Below are 18,305 nucleotides of genomic sequence, written 5' to 3' on the forward strand. Positions count from 1 at the left end.
ACAAACCAATCTGTCCAGAGCTGGACATATGTGTGTGTGACCAAATGTTGAGAAGCTTGGCATTATTATTTATTGGTATCACTACCAAGAGCCATTGTTAGGCCCCATTGTTATGCTTCACTACAGGATTTTTAGGCCACAACGTTTTTTGTTTTTCTTTTCTTATCTGACATACTTGACTAATGTGTTGATCATTCCAGCCCACGGGGACTTCTGGGCACATTAGCCCAGAAGTCTGGGCATGGACTTTTCTATTGATATGAATGTGCCCATACACAGACTGGTAGTCTGAACAATCAAAGATATCAAGAGGTCCAGGCTGGAGCTACAACATTGACAAAACTTTGTGTATATGGGTAATTTAGAGTGCAAGCATGGCATGGTGAAAGCTCTGGAAATTATAATAATTGGACTGTCTATAGTTTCTGATCTCCCTTTCATAACACACATCGCAGAGATGGTAAGGTCTTGTGGCCAAAGGTCTGTGGGGCCATGATTTAATCTCAGCACAATTTCCACTGTGAAATTTTGATTGTATGTCCAAGTATGATGAGTATAATGCTTTTAATTTTTTATTTTTTTTTTACATTATGCCTGCAAATGTAAATCTGTTTTTGTAAAAAAAAAACGTAAAATGAGTGCAAAGGATGAAAGTGGCACCAGTGTGTAACGAGTCCAGTATAAGTTTATCACTGGTAAAAAATCATGAGGTAATCCCAGCATGTTTTAAAGGTTCACAACTGACCCTCAAGAGGGCTAAAAGAAAAGATAGCATAAGACAATATATATAATGAGTAATTGAGAGCCCCAGAAATGCATTATCTTTACCTTCTGATGTTTTATCGTGAATTACAAATTTATATTGGGCTAGGTACAAACTTACGCTGCTCTCATCCTTTACACTCTTTTTTTTTTTTGGACTACTCTGGGGTCCCATAGGTATATTAAAATCATACTTAATCTTGGGTCTGTCGGTCCATCAACACTTTGTGAAAAACCTAACCTTGGTCTAAATGTCCAGTGCTGTTGGAAGTGGGAGGCTGAGCCATCCAGGGAAAGTATATAAATTGAAGACAGCAGCACCTCTACCTACAAACAGTATTGTCCATTTCATCCCTACTGTGTACATGGTGAAATCAAGCTCATGCTACATTATATGTCTACGTTTACAGAATTTTTTCAACTGAATAAACATTTACCTCTCCATCTTTAGGATGTTAGAGGGGCTAAGTGGGCAATATAAGTTAGTATTGTTTGCATATTAATAGTCCTCCTATGACCATTTGTTTCGATCCTTAAAAAGTGATGCCCATACCCATATATACAGCCTGTGAATCATCTGTCTTTGTTAAGTTCATCAGCACCCCCTATGGTTGCTTCAACAACCTAAACTCCTAGACAGACAACATATATAGTAATGTAGTCATGTCATTGTTGAAGAAGCAATACATTTTTTTGTGTTGCTTTTAAACTATATTAAGGATTTTCTTTTTGTACTCATCATATGCCATTTTCCATGCATTAGCATAATAGCTGAAAAAATCTTTTAGTTGCATCTCTGTAAATGAAAAGTAGCAATAATAATAATTGCACTTTTTTCCAATAAAACCTCTTTTACAATCCCAAAGAGAACCCTGTGTTTCCTAGGCAACCGCAATAAAAAGAAGACACTTTTCTTGCAACATCACATGCTCTCATTAGGCCTAATCTCTTTTTGCTAAAATATTGATTAAATAAGAGATTGCGAGTTATAACGAAGATCTAATTGCAATCTCCATATTGGCAATAGGAATGTAAATGAGGATATATGGGGGCACTATCAGGTTTTTATCAGTTTCAACTGAGTAGCCAAAGTAGAGGAATCCAGTCCTATCAATCCATGGCCAATCCATCATTCATGAATCATTTATCCTCTGATCGATTATGTGTAATTGCTCACTGGCGGCAATTTACAATGAGCCAATAAGCAGCCTTAAACAACAGCAACTTCATTTGCTAATATGTACTTAATGTAATAAACATTTTGCTTGCAAATGAACACATCACTTGCAATGCATAATACTCATTTATTTATCTTCCTAGACTTCAGGGAGATACAATGCAAAGCATCTGTGTCACTTTTTCCTGAAGTGTAGCCAAACATATGAGATCATTAGAGGTGGTGGAATTGGCCTGCAACATCCAGTGCAGTTGACCTGTTTTCTAAATGGTAGCCGTAAGCAATTTGGCCTACAGGCAGGAAAATAAAGAACAAAGAAATAAGATTAGAAGGCTGCTTTGCAGTTTTCCAACTCAACTTACCTTCCATTACTCATTAATCCTCCATCTCCTCTTTGGAATGTTACTGTGTATTAAAAGATAGAAGAAATGTCAACTGATGTGATATTTCACTGTTAAGCCTTTACAAATTTGTTGTTTACTTATATGTTTGTTGATTATGTTTTAATATCTATAATTTTTCTCTTTCTATTGTTATATGAGAATGGCTCAATGTGGACCTATTCTATTCTCAAGTGTTAACTTAAAGTGAACTTATCTGGAGTGTAAAAGTGGTTCCTTCTATTGCTTCTCTTGTCCAGAAGAGCCTCTTCTGTGCCCATCTTAGTTTACTTTCACTCTGCTGTGTACTTTTAAGTTGGGGTATATGCCCTTTGAAGATGTAATGCAAAGTCCCTGTAAAGTCCATGTAAAATGAGAATGCCCTGCTATCTAATAAGGCACTGGGTTTGTGTTTGTGTGAAGATCAGTGCTGCTGGTAGGCAGGGTTTATGCTACAAGTTGAAGTCTCTATAGTAAATTAAAATAGTCTCATCAGTCAGAATGCAGAACAACTTAATTTTAAGTACATGTCTTGTTCAGTTAGATAAATAAAGTAAAAGAGGGGATGAAATACTTTACTTCTTGATAGTGCAACCTCATTCTGAACAGGGATCCTTGCCTTCAACAAACATTACATGACCGTGTACCAAAGTCTATATGTCAGAACTATAGGAAACCTAAAATTAAATTTTCGCTTTTAAATGTACTATACGTATTTCAGCCATTCAGTTGTATTGTATTAATCCATCATAGCAAACATGGTTCACAAAACATCTCTCCTTGTTTTAGCATCAGATGGACTACAGTGAAACTCAAGCTGAAATACTTGCCTACAAGAATTACTTCACTTACAGGGGCTTGCTATACGTACTATCTACGAGTGAAAAAAAAAAAAAAGCAAAATTTGGAAACGTTGTAGGGATTACAAGAGAATTGCATAGTTAAAAGGTTTGGAGAAGGGAATAAAGGTCATTAACTATAACTGTAGAAATTAGCAATGTACAGTAAATATGTTACTGGAAGAGATGTGAAAAAGGTGAACACACAATGCTACATGCCTAAGTATAATGTTCTGCCTTGTGCAGGCCTAGTAATAATTATTCTCAGGGCATCCTCATACATAAATCTATTGTGTTTATTCTGTGGTGCTTAATGGAAAATGCAGGTGTTCTTTTGTGCAGATTGTGAGATTCGCCAATATTCATTACTGTCTTCAGTTATTTCACATTGCATTTCATTACATTGGATACAGTATGTACAAATAGGTGGCCATTGATATTTGCACATCTCCCCTCTTGACTTTTCATATCATGCAAAATAATTATTTCAATGTGAAACACGGACAAATACAGTAGGTCTACAATCCATGTTAATGGAAATAAATGAGATCACTGCCAATGCTTGTTTAAAGGTTGCAACACTAAGGTGTAAAACTATAAGCTAATTCAAGAAACAAAGTCATGATCTTGTTTTAGGAGAAACAATGCTAGAAAAGTATGAAAGAAGGCTGTAGCCTCATCAGCATGCCTAATAATATGATAATGTGATAATATATACTGTGTAGATGTGGGGTGGTATAGTACAGTATAACCGGTAATGCAACTTCATTGTATTGTGTCTTACAGTGTGCAACAAAGTAGGCAGTAGATATATTGGCCTTGGTGCAGGTCTTATAGATAGGTTACATTGGAGACCTGGCAAGGGGTCAAAAGAAGCACATTCTCTTTGGTTCCCTTTCAATTAGGCTAATAAAGCTTGGAAATGAGAGGGCCTCGTTCAGTTATTCATATACTTGTTTGGGAAATCAGATAATGGTAACTTATAGGTAGCCCCTAGGCTAATGTTCTAAAAAATATAACAATAGTGCATGTACAAAATCAGTCCATGTATAACATATGCCAGAAAATGATATATACATTAGTAAATATTGTACAATACATACAGTAAAAGTATGGACATTCTGAAATTTTGAATTTAACAATACATTTTGGCTTTACCTTGAAAAATCAAAGTGTTCAAATGGAATACAAGATTGCTGACTGGCTATGCTTCAAGTGAAAAATGCATGAAGATGTGCAAAGTGGAGTAAACCATAACAACCAATCAGTAGTCAACCTTGAATACAGCTGACAGCAGCATAATGAGCATAATGACATCTGACTGATATCTACAGTATGGTCCTCTTCAACAATATTGTTCTTCATTCTTACTGAATAAGCCAGACATTGTTTAATAGGACATTACAATGTACAAATGGATAAGTGCAGGTGTTCCCAATGGACAATGCAGTCAGACAATTTGTGGGCCAGGCCAATGACTCGAAAACAAAGGGATTGATTTACTAAAGAAAAATAATATGCACTTGTTGCTTAGTAAATGGAGTAAAGCTTCCCTTTGCAGAGAATACTCAATCACATGCAAGGAAAATAAAAAACAGCATTTTTTTCTTGCACATAATTGGATGAAAGAAATCAGCAGAACTTCCCTTTATTTTAGAGCTTCCCCTCAGATCTAGAGAAACTGCACTTATAGTGCACAGTATATTTTCCTTTAGTAAATGAACCTCTAAAGCCCTGTACACACGATCAGTCATTCGGACCGTTCTCATCGGTTAACCGATGAAGCTGACTGATGGTCTGATGTGCCTACACACCATCAGTTAGAAAACAGATCAAGTCCAACGCGGTGACATAAAACATAACGACGTGCAGAGAAAAATGAAGTTCAATGCTTCCAAGCATGCGTCAACTTGATTGTGAGCATGCGCGGGTTTGTAACCGATGCTTTTGCATACTAACCGTTGGTTTTGAAGTATCGGTTAGGCATTCATCGGTTCAATTTTAAAGCAAGTTCTAAATTTTTCGACCGAAGCATAACGGACCGATGGGACCCACACACCATCGGTTTGGACCGATGAAACGGTCCTTTAGTCCGTTTCCATCGGTTTTGACCGACCGTGTGTACGCAGCCTTAGACTATCAATTCATTTTAGGAACTAGCTCAAGTTGCTCAAAAGTCAAGAGTAATTATAACATAGATTTTTTTTTTTAACCCACAAAATTGCTGACTACAAAGTATATGGGCAACTGTCATTATTGTTTTACTGTGGAAGCAGCCATTTTGAATTCCAAGCTAGTGATATAGTTGTGGCAAAACACAAAATGGCTACCTGACCCATATGAAGTGACAGGTGCATGCAAAGTTCCAGAATTGTGAATACATAAAGGTAAAACATACAATACAGTGAGGATTTCCACACAACACATGTGCCACAAAGGTAGAGACAATTTAGGGTTTACAGTACAAGAGTTCCATGCAGGTGCATTAATAAAAACAAAGGAAGGGGCCTAGAAGTTTATGTGGAATGTGAAGAACAAACCAGGCTTTGCCTTTCAGCTGATATTATCATGTCAGCAATACAGCTAATCTAAGCGGAATGCAGATAGTTTTTTTTTTTAAATTAAAATGCAAGACATTCTTGTAATAAACCTTAAAAAGAAGATTAAAAAATGTAATAATGAAATCCAGATAGTTGCTGACTGAATGAGCACTGCAAGCAAAACATTGTAACCAGTCAGTATTTAATCAATACGGGGTAGGCCTGTCAGGATTCATTGCAATTAAAATATGCATTCTTGCTTGACAGTGCCTTCCTGTTATCATAAAGCTCTACTATCCTAGGTATTCATATTCTTCTCTATGCTTCTGGGCTCAGTTAATGGACTACAGCACAATTTGTTGCTTCTGATCACAAAGGGCATTCTTGACTGCACAGCGTCATTGACTCTAATATTACAATATTACATTTTTTTACTTATATATTTGTTAGGCAAAGTAATTCAAACTGCATAAGGGGATTCATAAAAATAATTTTCCCATCAGCCTCTGTGTGTGCTTCCTTAATAAAATGCTACAGAAACTAAGCCATATTAATCAGAAATTAGCATAGTATGTATTACAGAGTGCTAAATGTGATTGGCTTATGTAAGGGTACCATACCTTAGTTGCAACGAGCCCTAATGGACTGAGTGTGTTTGAAGCATTCTTTAAAATGGTCCAAAAAGAACCCAACATTTTCAAGAAGAGCTCCCTAATGCATAACGCAATCATATATCATATTTTAATCTTTTTATATATATATATATATATATATATATATATATATATATATAAACCTATCGATCTCTTTTTTTTTTGTTAATAAACCTAGAAATTAAGATTTTGTTATTCTTTAACCACTTCAGCCCCGGAAGATTAGGCCCCTAATGACCAGGCCATTTTTTGCAATACGGCACTGCATTGTTTTAACTGGCAATTGCGCGGTTGTGCGACGTTGTACAAAAACAAAATTGATGCCCTTTTTTTCCCCTCTGCGATTTAAATTGTTTGCGCTATAAACAAAAAAAGAGTGACACTTTTGAAGAAAAAAATATATTTCTTTACTTTTTGCTATAATAAATATCCCCCAAATTTTAAATAAATAAATTAATTATTCCTCAGTTTAGGCCGATAGGTATTTTTCTACATATTTTTGGTAAAAAATCTACAAAATAGTGGATAGATTAATGGCATTATTATTATTATTTTTTACTAGTGATGGCGGTGATCTGCGATTTTTATAGGGACTGCGACATTGCAGCGGACAGATCGGACACTTTTGACACTTTTTTGGGACCACTGACAATTATACAGCAATCAGAGCTAAAAATAGCCACTGATTACTGTATAAATGTCACTGGGAAGGGGTTAACACTATGGGGGCGATCAAGGGGTTAACTGTGTTCCCTAGATGTATTCTAACTGTGGGAGGAACTTGGCTGACTAGAGGAGGAGGCAGATCGTTGTTCCTACTCAGTAGGACCACACAATCTGTCTCCTCCCCCTGACAGAAGCAGTATTTGTGTGTTTACACACACAGATCCCAGTTCTCGCTGTGTCACAAGCGATCACAGGTGCCCAGCTGCCTGCTAGAGAGTTTTAAAGAGCTGACGTACAGCTATGAAGGCTCGCCCAGGCGAGCCACCCTGCCGCAGCTGGTCGGGAAGGGGTTAAGACAGGTTATGTCAATGACATGGTAGAAACCATGAACTATATCTCCCACTGAATCAGCTGTATGCTGGCTGTTAGACTGTATATGTTTTATAATCTACTGTTTCTAGATTTAGCATGTTCAGCTACAGGAACATAAACAAATTACTTTGACTAACAAATCTTTAAATTATAAATAAGTACTTGTTTATTTCATCTTGAAAGGTGGTGATTTTTAAATGCCTCCCATCTTAAAAGAAAGAGTTTTTAAAAGACCCCTGCTTAAACATAACAAATAAATAAATTAAATACATAAATAAATAAAATTAAAAAGTAGTAGACCTTCAAAGGGTTCTTCACAGCCCATCCCTCTGGTCACCAGGAGAGCCCATGACCATGAAGCAAAGGGTCTCATGGTGACTTTCTCATCTGCATGACTACTCAGTTTTGCTATTTCACAGGGGAAAGTTGTATTCTGCTTCCCTGGCTCAGAGTAGGAAAGCCTTCCTCAAATCTGGCAATGGATCCATTTAGTGAAACTGGGAAGCACTATGAACTAGAAGTATTTTCATGCACCCTTGATTTGCTTGATTTTGCAAAAGATTTCAGCAAGTAACTGGGAAGGATGCATTGGAGAATCCTCGGATCCTCAGTTTCTGAGAACACCAGTGCTCACAGTAGAGTCGGGGCGTGATTCGGCACCCTTGGAAGGCACACTACATATATTAAAATAACTATTTTTGAAACCTGGGTTTAGTTTTACAATGATATAAAATAGTCATGAGTGGGTTATAGTTTCTTTAAATCTGATGCCTTTAAATGTATAAGGTTTTTGTTCATTATATCAAATGAGTATACCTGCTTTGTGCCAGCTCCCCTTCTTTGTGCCAAGTGCAACTTTGTGGTGCATGCCTGTATCTGGGGAATCTGGGAGCAGAGGATGTAGAGAAAAAGGACATTTTGCCCATTTTGTATAAGAAAAAGTTATTTTGGAATAATCTATGTTGCAGTGTAAATGGCGCAAAGGATGTATCTAGAGCATAATTGGTGAAGTAATGGTTTTAAGCCATATATTCTTCTTGGAATAAATATTTCCCTGCGTGCTGAGTTGTACTCATCATTTAAGCAGGCCAAATGATATATTAATCTCTCAGAAATAAATATAACCCATTGGAAACTATTTTTCTTGAAAGCTGATGAGAGAGAACTTATGTAAAGAAAGATTATAATGAGCAAGCCGGGGGCATTTCTGCAAAAGACAGACTATTACGAATAAGACAATTCAAGACTATTTAAAGGCAGCTAAAGCAATAATTAGCGGCCGGATTCTAATTGAAAATGAGAGGTATCAATTATGTTGATGTGACTTAATTATATTTAATTCTGAGAGCTAATGCTTTCAATGATATGGTGGTGAAGAAGTAACACAGACTAATGGACAGTACCTGCAGGGGTAAAGGTGAAGGACTGAACTGCAAAACAAGAAAGTAAGACAGCTTAAGTTACTAATGAAGATTTAGGACAGTAAAATGACATTTTGGCGATTAGAATGATGAATGAACTATTTCTTGAGATGGCAAATGACTTGTTTTGAAGCAGTAGCCATTCAGCAGCCAATGGATATTGAGAACAAGTGACACATTGGAAATATCCAGCCAATGAAAAAATGAGCTGAAAACCCGTATTTGCTCGCAAAAGTTTGTTTTTGCGTTCATGGAACAATCTCACATGGAATGTGCTTATGTGCTTTAACCCACAGTAACCTGAATGCCAATGATTTAGCAGGAAATGAATGTAAACATTGGTTTGATTGGTATTCATTTTATAGCACTCAATAATAATATTCAATAGCCATGTTGTGCTCTGTGAAGATAATGTGCTAAAAGGTGTTCCATATAATCAGTGCAATAAAACAATTTTTATACGGTATCTATTTTAAGCATATATGACCATGATATAACTGTACAATAGGAACAGAAATGGAGAAAACTGAGAAATAGTACTTTTTAAACATCACATTTTCTAAATAATTTCAGGAAACTTCTAGGAACTTACTTTGAAAAGAAGACTATTATTCCAAGGAAATTGAGTTAGATCTGATTTGGTCTAAAAAGTAAGGTAACAACTGAACGGAATGGTATATATCTCATGGTGCTTGTGAGTCTGCATTCATTTTTAAATCGACCCATGTATTCTATTTTCATTTAATTATCCTTCTTCATTACTTAGTACATTGTTTTGGTGTACTTTGGTGCACTGCTTGTTGCATTATTTTGCTACATATCTTTAACATGTACAGTATCTTTGCCCAAGTCCTATCCTACTATGGATCATTTTGATTCCCTAGTGGCCTTTGTTTGCACTAACATTTATGCCCTGTACACACGATCGGTCCATCCGATGAAAACGGTCCATCAGACCGTTCTCATCGGTTTGACCGATCGTGTGTATGCGGCATTACTGTGCATTTATTTCCTTAAATTATAGTAGGACCCGGAATTATAAGTAAGATTTTCCCAGACTATAAGTAGGATTTACCCAGATTACACAGTCACTTTATTTATTTCTAGGGTACTGGGTTTTCCATTTTACTTACAGGCCCAGATGAAATAATCAAATATGTTATACATACATGACAGTTTTGCTATCTAAAGCTTTTAGTTTTTTTTTATTGGTTTTGCCTTATGCCCTGTACACACGATCGGTTCATCCGATGAAAACGGTCTGATGAATTTTTTCATCAGATATCCGAAGAAGCTGACAATCATCAGTCTTGCCTACACACCATCAGTTAAAAAACCAATCGTGTCAGAACGCGGTGATGTAAAACACAATAAAGTGCTGAGAAAAATGAAGTTCAATGCTTCCAAGCATGCGTCGACTTGATTCTGAGCATGCGTTGATTTTTAACCAATGGATTTCCTCACAGACGATTGTTTTTTTCTATCGGTTTTTTAACCATCAGATCATTTTAAAACAAGTTCCTAGTTTTTTCACCGATGGATAAAAAAAACGATGGGGCCCACACACGATCGGTTCGTCTGATGAAAACGATCCATCAGACCGTTTTCTTTAGACGAACCGATCGTGTGTACGCGGCATTAATGTTGTATAGGGAGTCCTGACCAGTATACTCTAAATAGTGTAATCAATATAATTGTTGGCAATTCAGCTGTCAAATGGCTCAGTTTTTACTGATCACTGAGGCTCTGGCATTTGACAGTTGGTTGACAGTAAATGAAGGGGTTTATTAGCACTGAGAGGGGCAGGGTCCAGTATAAAGAGAAATTGAGCCCAATGTTCAGCCCATGTCTAGGATCCAAGTGACTTTACAAGGATCAAAGAGAAGACCATAAGGCCCTGTACACACGGTCGGTCCATCCGATGAAAACGGTCCGATGAAGCTGACTGATGGTCTGATGTGCCTACACACCATCAGTTTAAAAACCGATTGAGTCCAAAGCGGTGATGTAAAACACAACGACGTGCTGAGAAAAATGAAGTTCAATGCTTCCAAACATGCGTCGACTTCTTGATTCTGAGCAAGCGTGGGTTTTGAACCGATGCTTTTGCGTACTAACCGTCGGTTTTGACCGATTGGTTAGGCGTCCATCGGTTCAATTTTAAAGCAAGTTCTAAAAGGAAGGATAATGGACCGATGGGGCCCCCACACGGTCGGTTTGGACCGATGAAACTGAACTTCAGTCCGTTTTCATCGGTTTTGTCCAATCGTGTGTACTAAATAACTAAGGTGCCTGTACTTCTGTAGTGTGGGCTCTTTTTAGGCAAGGTTAGGTTCACAAGAAGCCACTAAGACTAGATAATAGAAGTTAAGTGAAGATGCAATATTAGGAGTTTGGTTACCAGCTACTGAGATTTGTCTATTTGTTGTTAATAGGTAAAATATAGCTGAGATTATTGCATACTATTTTGCCATTTATAGAATAAAAGTGCAACGCTGTCTACTGGAATCATCATTTTTAAAATTGGATATTGCTTCCTGCCAAATTATAGTGAGATTTTGCCCTCTATTCATGTCACTGAGATCAAATTTACTAAAAGGTAAATAGAAAAAGAAACTTCACCTTCAAAGAACAAAAAATCCATTCACAAGGAATCGTAATGGCCACTCAATACCTGTAAACTCTTTTAATCTTCTGTGAACCCTAAAAGGTGTCCCCCGTGTTATATTGATTCTTTGTCTTGGAAAGCCTGACAGCATTTTCTATGCTTGTTATTGTTCCTCTGTATTATAATACCACCTGAGATCTATCTATCTATCTATCTATCTATCTATCTATCTATCTATCTATCTATCTATCTATCTATCTATCTATCTATCTATCTATCTATCTATCATATATCTCTATTATCTTATAGCTACCTATCTTTGTGCAGATTAAGATTAATTCTATTTTACCTTTTAGTTTTAGTGATTGTACAGTACACATAATTAATAAATGATCTATCTATCTATCTAGTTATTCTATGTAGTGACCATATTCCAATAAGCATCTAAAATGAGATCTTTGTAAGAAATGAAAAAGGTTGTCAAATCTCATGATTCTCACATTTCCACTAATTCTTCATTCCACTAACAAATTGTAACAACACTCCTCTGACCCTCTTTTCCATATTTTCTTCTATCTTCTCTCGCTTTGTTTCTCAGGATCTCCATAATTCCATACATTAATATTCCTTGACTGGTGAGTTAAAACATCTGACATGACTCCCGTCTCCAGAGAAATGGAGCCACAATATAAGAAGTTGGATCAGCCTTTGAAGTCCGATTGGTTTGATCTAACATCTTATCCATTTGATCTTTTGCACTGCAAAGATCTATCAGCTTCCTAGGTCTTGAAATACCATGAAACATATATAGCTAGAGCAGCTGAGGACCACATGAATTGTTTTGGACTGTATATGCTTCTTAAAGTGAAACAGAGGTCAAAATGTAAGAGCCCTACTTTGAAACACTTTGCTGAAGATTTAGTTAAGAATTCGTTATTTCAATGAACTGAGAAATTCTTACTGTGGTCTATGCCATTGGCTTAAAAAGAGGTGCTACAGGGGCTCAAATCTGACTCAATAAATCTTTTTTTTTCCATTGGTAGAGGTATGATAATTATGAGACTCTTGAATTTGTGTTTATTATACTGCAAGAAGCAGTTATATTACTGGAACGTGTTAGTAGTTTACTGGTTATATTGTATTATCTAGCCTGTGGTTCAACAATCAAAACTGTAAGTTGACCAGGGACGTGCAGTGAAGTCAGTGGCTGGTGAGGCACTGGCTAGTTTTAGATCCAGATACACACAGGTTAAATATGCCACAAACGTTAGAGCGACAGCAATAATTCTAGCACTAGACCTTCTCTATAACCTTCTCTGTTTGGCGCCATTCCATGAGGGTGCGCAATTTTAAAGCGTGACATGTTAGGTATCTATTTACTCAGCGGGACATCATCTTTCATAGTATACAAAAAAATCTGTCTAACTTTTGTTTTTTTTTTAATATTCATGAAACAATTTTTTTTCCATAAAAAAACACGCTTGAAAAATTGCTGCGAAAATACTGTGTAACATAAAAAGTTGCAATGGTTTTATTCCCTAGGGTGCTAAATATATATATATATAATGTTTGGGGGTTCTGAGTAATTTCCTAGCAAAAAAATATGATTTTTACATGTAGGAGAGAAGTGTCAGAATTGGCCTGGGTGGCAAGGGGTTAATTACCATTACCAAGTAAGTAATATACAAATAATTATTATATATTGTTTTTAAGGTAATTTCCTATATTTTCTAAAACTGTACTCAAGCAGGTGGCTTAACGGACAATTGCTGAAGTTTAAAGTTATAACTTCAAACCAGTAATTTCACAGTAAATAGATAAATCATAAATTATTATGTAATAACATATAGTATAATAATATAGGATTTAACTTGATTTAAACAGTACATTTTCAGCAGGCAGCAGATTCTTATTGTCCCTCTTAACTGTATGAGAAAAACATGGGATTGTGGGTAAATCTTATACCTATAAACCCATACTTGCCCCTTCTACTTAAGAGGGCTGGACTGGAAGGAAGCATGTGTCTTTTAGACACGTGCCCCTGCTATGACACTACAGTGAGAGGACATCCTCCATTGCAGAATTTTTATTGGACGGCTTATTCCATTGGTGCTTTACCATTGGCCCAAGGCTCCAAGTTGTCCATTAAGCTCAGTGCTTCTGACAAGAAGTGAGAGGCACTGTGAGCTCAGCCTCCCAGCTTGTATTTAAACTGGCCACTCTGTATGTAACTTCTGACAGGCTGCATATGAAGCTCCGTATCGCCACAACTTTAGGTGGCAGGGGCCCGAGTGGTGGGGTAGGACTTCAGCTAAATACCCCCCAAATTTGGGACCTTCGAAGCACGTTTATTTTTTTTTATTTTTTTATGTTCAGGGATCATCTGCCTCCACTGACTGCATGTCCATGAAGTTGGCTGAATGCTAGGGCAACTCCCCAACATCTTTAATTTTAGAAATTGGTCACAGAAAAGCAAAAGATTATAAAATAATAAATAATATTGTCTTACTATCTTTCAAAATATGACAGAAAAGTTTGAAGCCCAGCTATTTTTCCAGCAGAGACAGACATCTATAGGTCAATTAAATCTCCTGTTCAACCCTGTGGGAAATTTAGTTTTCTGTGTACATACAATCCAAGCTTCCAAATGGACACACATTGGCATTCTCAGAGATGTCTTTGGGTCTGTACCTGAAGAAGTATTATGGGTATACAACAATATCTACTTTTGACATAGGTCAAAAGGAGGTATTATAGTACCCAATGTATCGTGCACCAATCTACATGGGCTTGCCACATATGTAAATAATTCGATATCAACATGCCAAGGCAAAGAGCAGCTATGATGTGCGCAATGCACAAGCATGTGGTATACAATTTGATTTCCTCTTTCCTCTGTCCTGAGCTGTAAGAACAATGAAAGTTAAATGTGGATAAATATCTGGTGGTTACTGTACTGTTTCCATGATGTTTTGTCTTACTAGGTAACCCTAAATGATATAGTGATGTATGTAATAAGAGTTTCTTTAATTTTGGCTAGGTATATGGAACACACTTTGCCAATAATATGGCAACATGCATGAGTAAATTGATTAGATTTCCAAATCACATGAACTGATTTAAATTTAACATATAATACACAACATCAGTAGCTGAAGATGTTTAATTCTGCTATAAACATTTAAAATCATATAGAAAGTCAGCCTGAGCACTGTTGCATTATTTTGTATGTGGAATTCCCTGGTATTGACTCAATATTACACAATGTTGCGATATTATTCTGCATTCAGCAATATGCTTACACAACTGATAACTTTGAAAAGCAATTTAGGGTTTTATGGTGCAAGATAATTCCGATTGCATGTCTTACCGGCGTAATTGCTGAGTCCCTTTCGTTTCTTTCTGCGCCAGTAGAGCCATATGCTGAATCCCATGAGAATTACCCAGCAGGCACCACCGATTCCCGCTATGAAGGCAGGTTGCTTTACAACATCTGTGATCTGCTCTGTGATGCTGTTGTTGTTTTCTGTGATGACAACTTCATTACGGTTTCCTGTGATATCATTGTAAAATAGTTACTAACAGAGTAAAACATACTGGGGCAAAATAATGCTTTTTCAGCTTTTATGTATCAAGGAACTGATAGCATTAATGAGGCTGCCAATCTTATACAACAGAAAACCACCATACTGGCCAAATGAAATACAGATAGGTCAGGACCGAGTATGCTGAAAACTGCTGTGTGCATTGGGGGACAGCTGCGTAATCAAGTTTCATCCACTGGAAAAATAATGAGGCATAATTGAAAACCTTGTATCATGTCTGTAAAAATATTCATTCATCTTTTCATTCATTCATTTTTTGTTTTAATGGTATACAGTATATTTTCATTTTGAAAATATAAGACAAAACAAAGTCTGGAAAACAATTCCATATGTAGATGTGACTAAAATATTTGGCACCAGAGCTTTAGTAAGTGTAACAAATTGGCAATGCAACAAGATTCTCTAGATTCCAAGCAAGAAGGTCAGCATGTCCAGATCTGTAAGATCTGAAAAATGTAAAGCTGAGATTGTAACCAATGGTCATCTAAAGGATAACAAGCTACATAACAAATGCCACGGCAGGTACTGTAGACATGTGCATTCGTTTTCGTCCAAATTTCAGGGATTTTCACGTTTGTTTTAACAAACTATGACAAACGCGCAGAATCCGAAATCCAAAAGATCCAACATAAAAAATACTTTATTTTCGTTTTGTTGCGGCAACAGTTCGATATGGATAGAATATTCAACATGACGGTGACAATAGTGATCTGTGTCTATTGAACCTGCGGTTGAATGTGCCTAACCTAACTCTATTAGTCCAAGATTATTCGACATAGAGAGAAAAGATTCAACATTATAGAGACATGAAGATTCGACGAAGCAGCTAAAAACATACGATCGCTGTGAGCAGACATTTATGGTCAAATGCACCGCCCATAGGCTATAGAAGAATTCTAATGTTGGTTGACTAGTAATAATAATTATTAAATATAATTATTACTAGTCATACAACATTAGAATTCTACTATAGCTTGTGGATCAGAGCGTTGTACAGTCTAGCTGCTTTATCGAATCTGCTTAGAACATTCGACAGACACGAAAGCCTTCAACTGACAGATTCAACCTTAATTCGGATTTTCGCATGAATGCATTTTTTTAACGAAACAAATTAAATAAAAACAAATTTCGGGAGTAACTAAATAAATGTATTTTTCGGACGAAACGGAAACTCCCAAACAAAATATTTCAGTGTGCACATGTCTAACAGCAAGGGGAAGGGATGGAAGGGAACTGGCGACATAAAATAAAGCTGAGGTTTCTGGCTTTTTTGAGATTGCCATGTTTATTGAGCTGTTAGAGATGGAATGTCCTTCACAAGAAATAAACAGTAGACATGTGCACTGCCAAAAAATGTGTCCGTTTTCGTCTCATTTGTTCTTTGTTTTTTTTTTCGTTTTTGATTTATTTGTTATGATCGCAATTCATAAATTCGTAAATTCAAAAATGTATGAATTTGTCAATTCGTAAATTCGAAAATCCACATAATTCGAAAGAAGGAAAATCCGAAAGTTCTAAATAATAACTAACTAATAATAACTAACTATTAAATTATAGGTATTGGAATTTCCTTTCAAATTTGGCTGTTAGTGAACGTAACGAATTTATCCGAAGTTACGAAGTATCTGAAATAACGAACCTCGTATCTAAACAAATGGAATAGAACGAATTACCGGTAATAATAATAATAAAAAGTTGTTATCATTATTATTATTGTTATTTATTAATATTGATTTGTTATGTTCCATTGGTTTAGATACGGAATTCGTTATTTTGGATAATTCATAACTTTCGATGAATTCGTATTTGTTACGTTCACTAACAGACAAATTTGAAAGGAAATTCCAATACCTATAATTTAATAGTTTGTTATTATTTCCGATTTTAGAATTTTCGGGTTTTTTGGATTTTTTCATTTCGAATTTTTACGAATTTATGAATATTCGGAAAAATGCATTTAATGGGTTTTCGTTAACTCTGATGTACCCAAATTTGACAAAATTCGTAAAAAATAGATTTGGAACTAAACAAATTGCACATGTCTAACAAACCTGTCCAAGATCAAAGTAAGTAGCATCCAAGAGTATAGGAACAAAGCAATTCCATGTATGGCATACAAGGCCATAAAACCTTTGTTACTGAACCCACAACAGTCTGTTTATGCAGTAAAGCATGCTTGTTATACTCATTGTGGAACATACGTGGTTAATCATGCACATTGTGTAAAAAGGCTGCTTGATCCTGTATGCACAGATCCTCTCTTCCCTGCAATGACAGAGCTTTTGGAGTCAGACTGCACATGCTCAGTTTGGTGTGTATTGCTAGAGAGTTTTTTTTTTTTCTTGGGAGAGTGCATGTGATCAGCACAGGGCCAACTGGCACTGTCCAGACATGTCCAGACAGAGGGTCGGGAGCCCTGCCGCCTCATAGGACTGCTCAGTGTATGAGTATGGAAACTCCCCCTACAAGCTTCCCCAAGAACTGAGAGAAATTACAAGACTGCTATATACTGCTGATAAGAAAAGGTATTTAGCAGTTTATATTTGCTAAAATAATTGCATTTTCATGTTCTGTTTACTGTGGGAGACCAGATATAGTGAATGCAGGGTCCTGGGTTTAGTAACACTTTATTGACTTGGTATGGCCATTTCATGCTTGCAGGACAGAGCCTTTTTCAGCACACTTGAACCCCTCCCACCGCTCGCTGGGCTTAGTGCAACCCAAATCAGAAGTACATTTTCACCACTGGGGCATATTTAAAATAAAGTAGTGCTGGTGAATTAAAAACATTATAATTAATGGATTTCCTTTCCATGAATGCTTGGTGAACATTGCATTCACTGTTTTATAAATATACCACTTTGTCTTTAGGGTTTTTTCTGGTACAGTGAAACCTTGGATTATGAGCATAATCCGTTCCAGGAGATTGCTTGTAAACCCGCACCCGCTTGAATACTGCTTGTTTTGTGAGACAACACTCGCAAACCAAGTCAGGATTTAAAAAAAAAAAAATTGCTTGTATTGCAAAATGCTCTTTTACCACGTTACTCGCAATCTGAGGTTCCACTGTACATGTATTTGTCTATGAAGATACTTTCCACTATAGACGTTTTCACTGTATGCAAATCCTAACAATGAACATCTATTATTTGCTCCCTTTTAGTCTGCTAAATATATCATTTTAAGTGTTTTGTTATACTGTTGATTTTGCCAGCAATTTTGTGAGCTGACAACTTCATGTGCTCACTGCCCGTAAGGGGTTATGAAGATGAGAAGGGAGGA

General features: G+C 36.4%; 1 protein-coding gene across 21 annotated transcripts in view; it reads right to left on the reverse strand.

Moving 5' to 3' along the window:
• ROBO2 (roundabout guidance receptor 2) overlaps positions 1-18,305 on the reverse strand; it is a 1,260,761-nt gene that overhangs the window by 50,421 nt on the left and 1,192,035 nt on the right. For 11 of the 21 annotated variants that reach the window (XM_040338787.1, XM_040338792.1, XM_040338791.1 and 8 more), the window contains 2 exons: positions 14,789-14,971; positions 2,302-2,344 (listed from right to left, as the gene is read on the reverse strand). In XM_040338787.1, the coding sequence (XP_040194721.1) occupies positions 2,302-2,344; positions 14,789-14,971 (226 nt within the window). Of the gene's footprint in view, positions 1-2,301; positions 2,345-8,205; positions 8,275-8,792; positions 8,820-14,788; positions 14,972-18,305 lie in introns of all 21 variants that reach the window. The other 10 variants (XM_040338780.1, XM_040338783.1, XM_040338771.1 and 7 more) reach the window with 2 other exon arrangements.

This window comes from Rana temporaria, chromosome 2, assembly GCF_905171775.1.
Source record: "Rana temporaria chromosome 2, aRanTem1.1, whole genome shotgun sequence".
In the NCBI taxonomy this organism is placed as follows: Eukaryota; Metazoa; Chordata; class Amphibia; order Anura; family Ranidae; genus Rana; species Rana temporaria.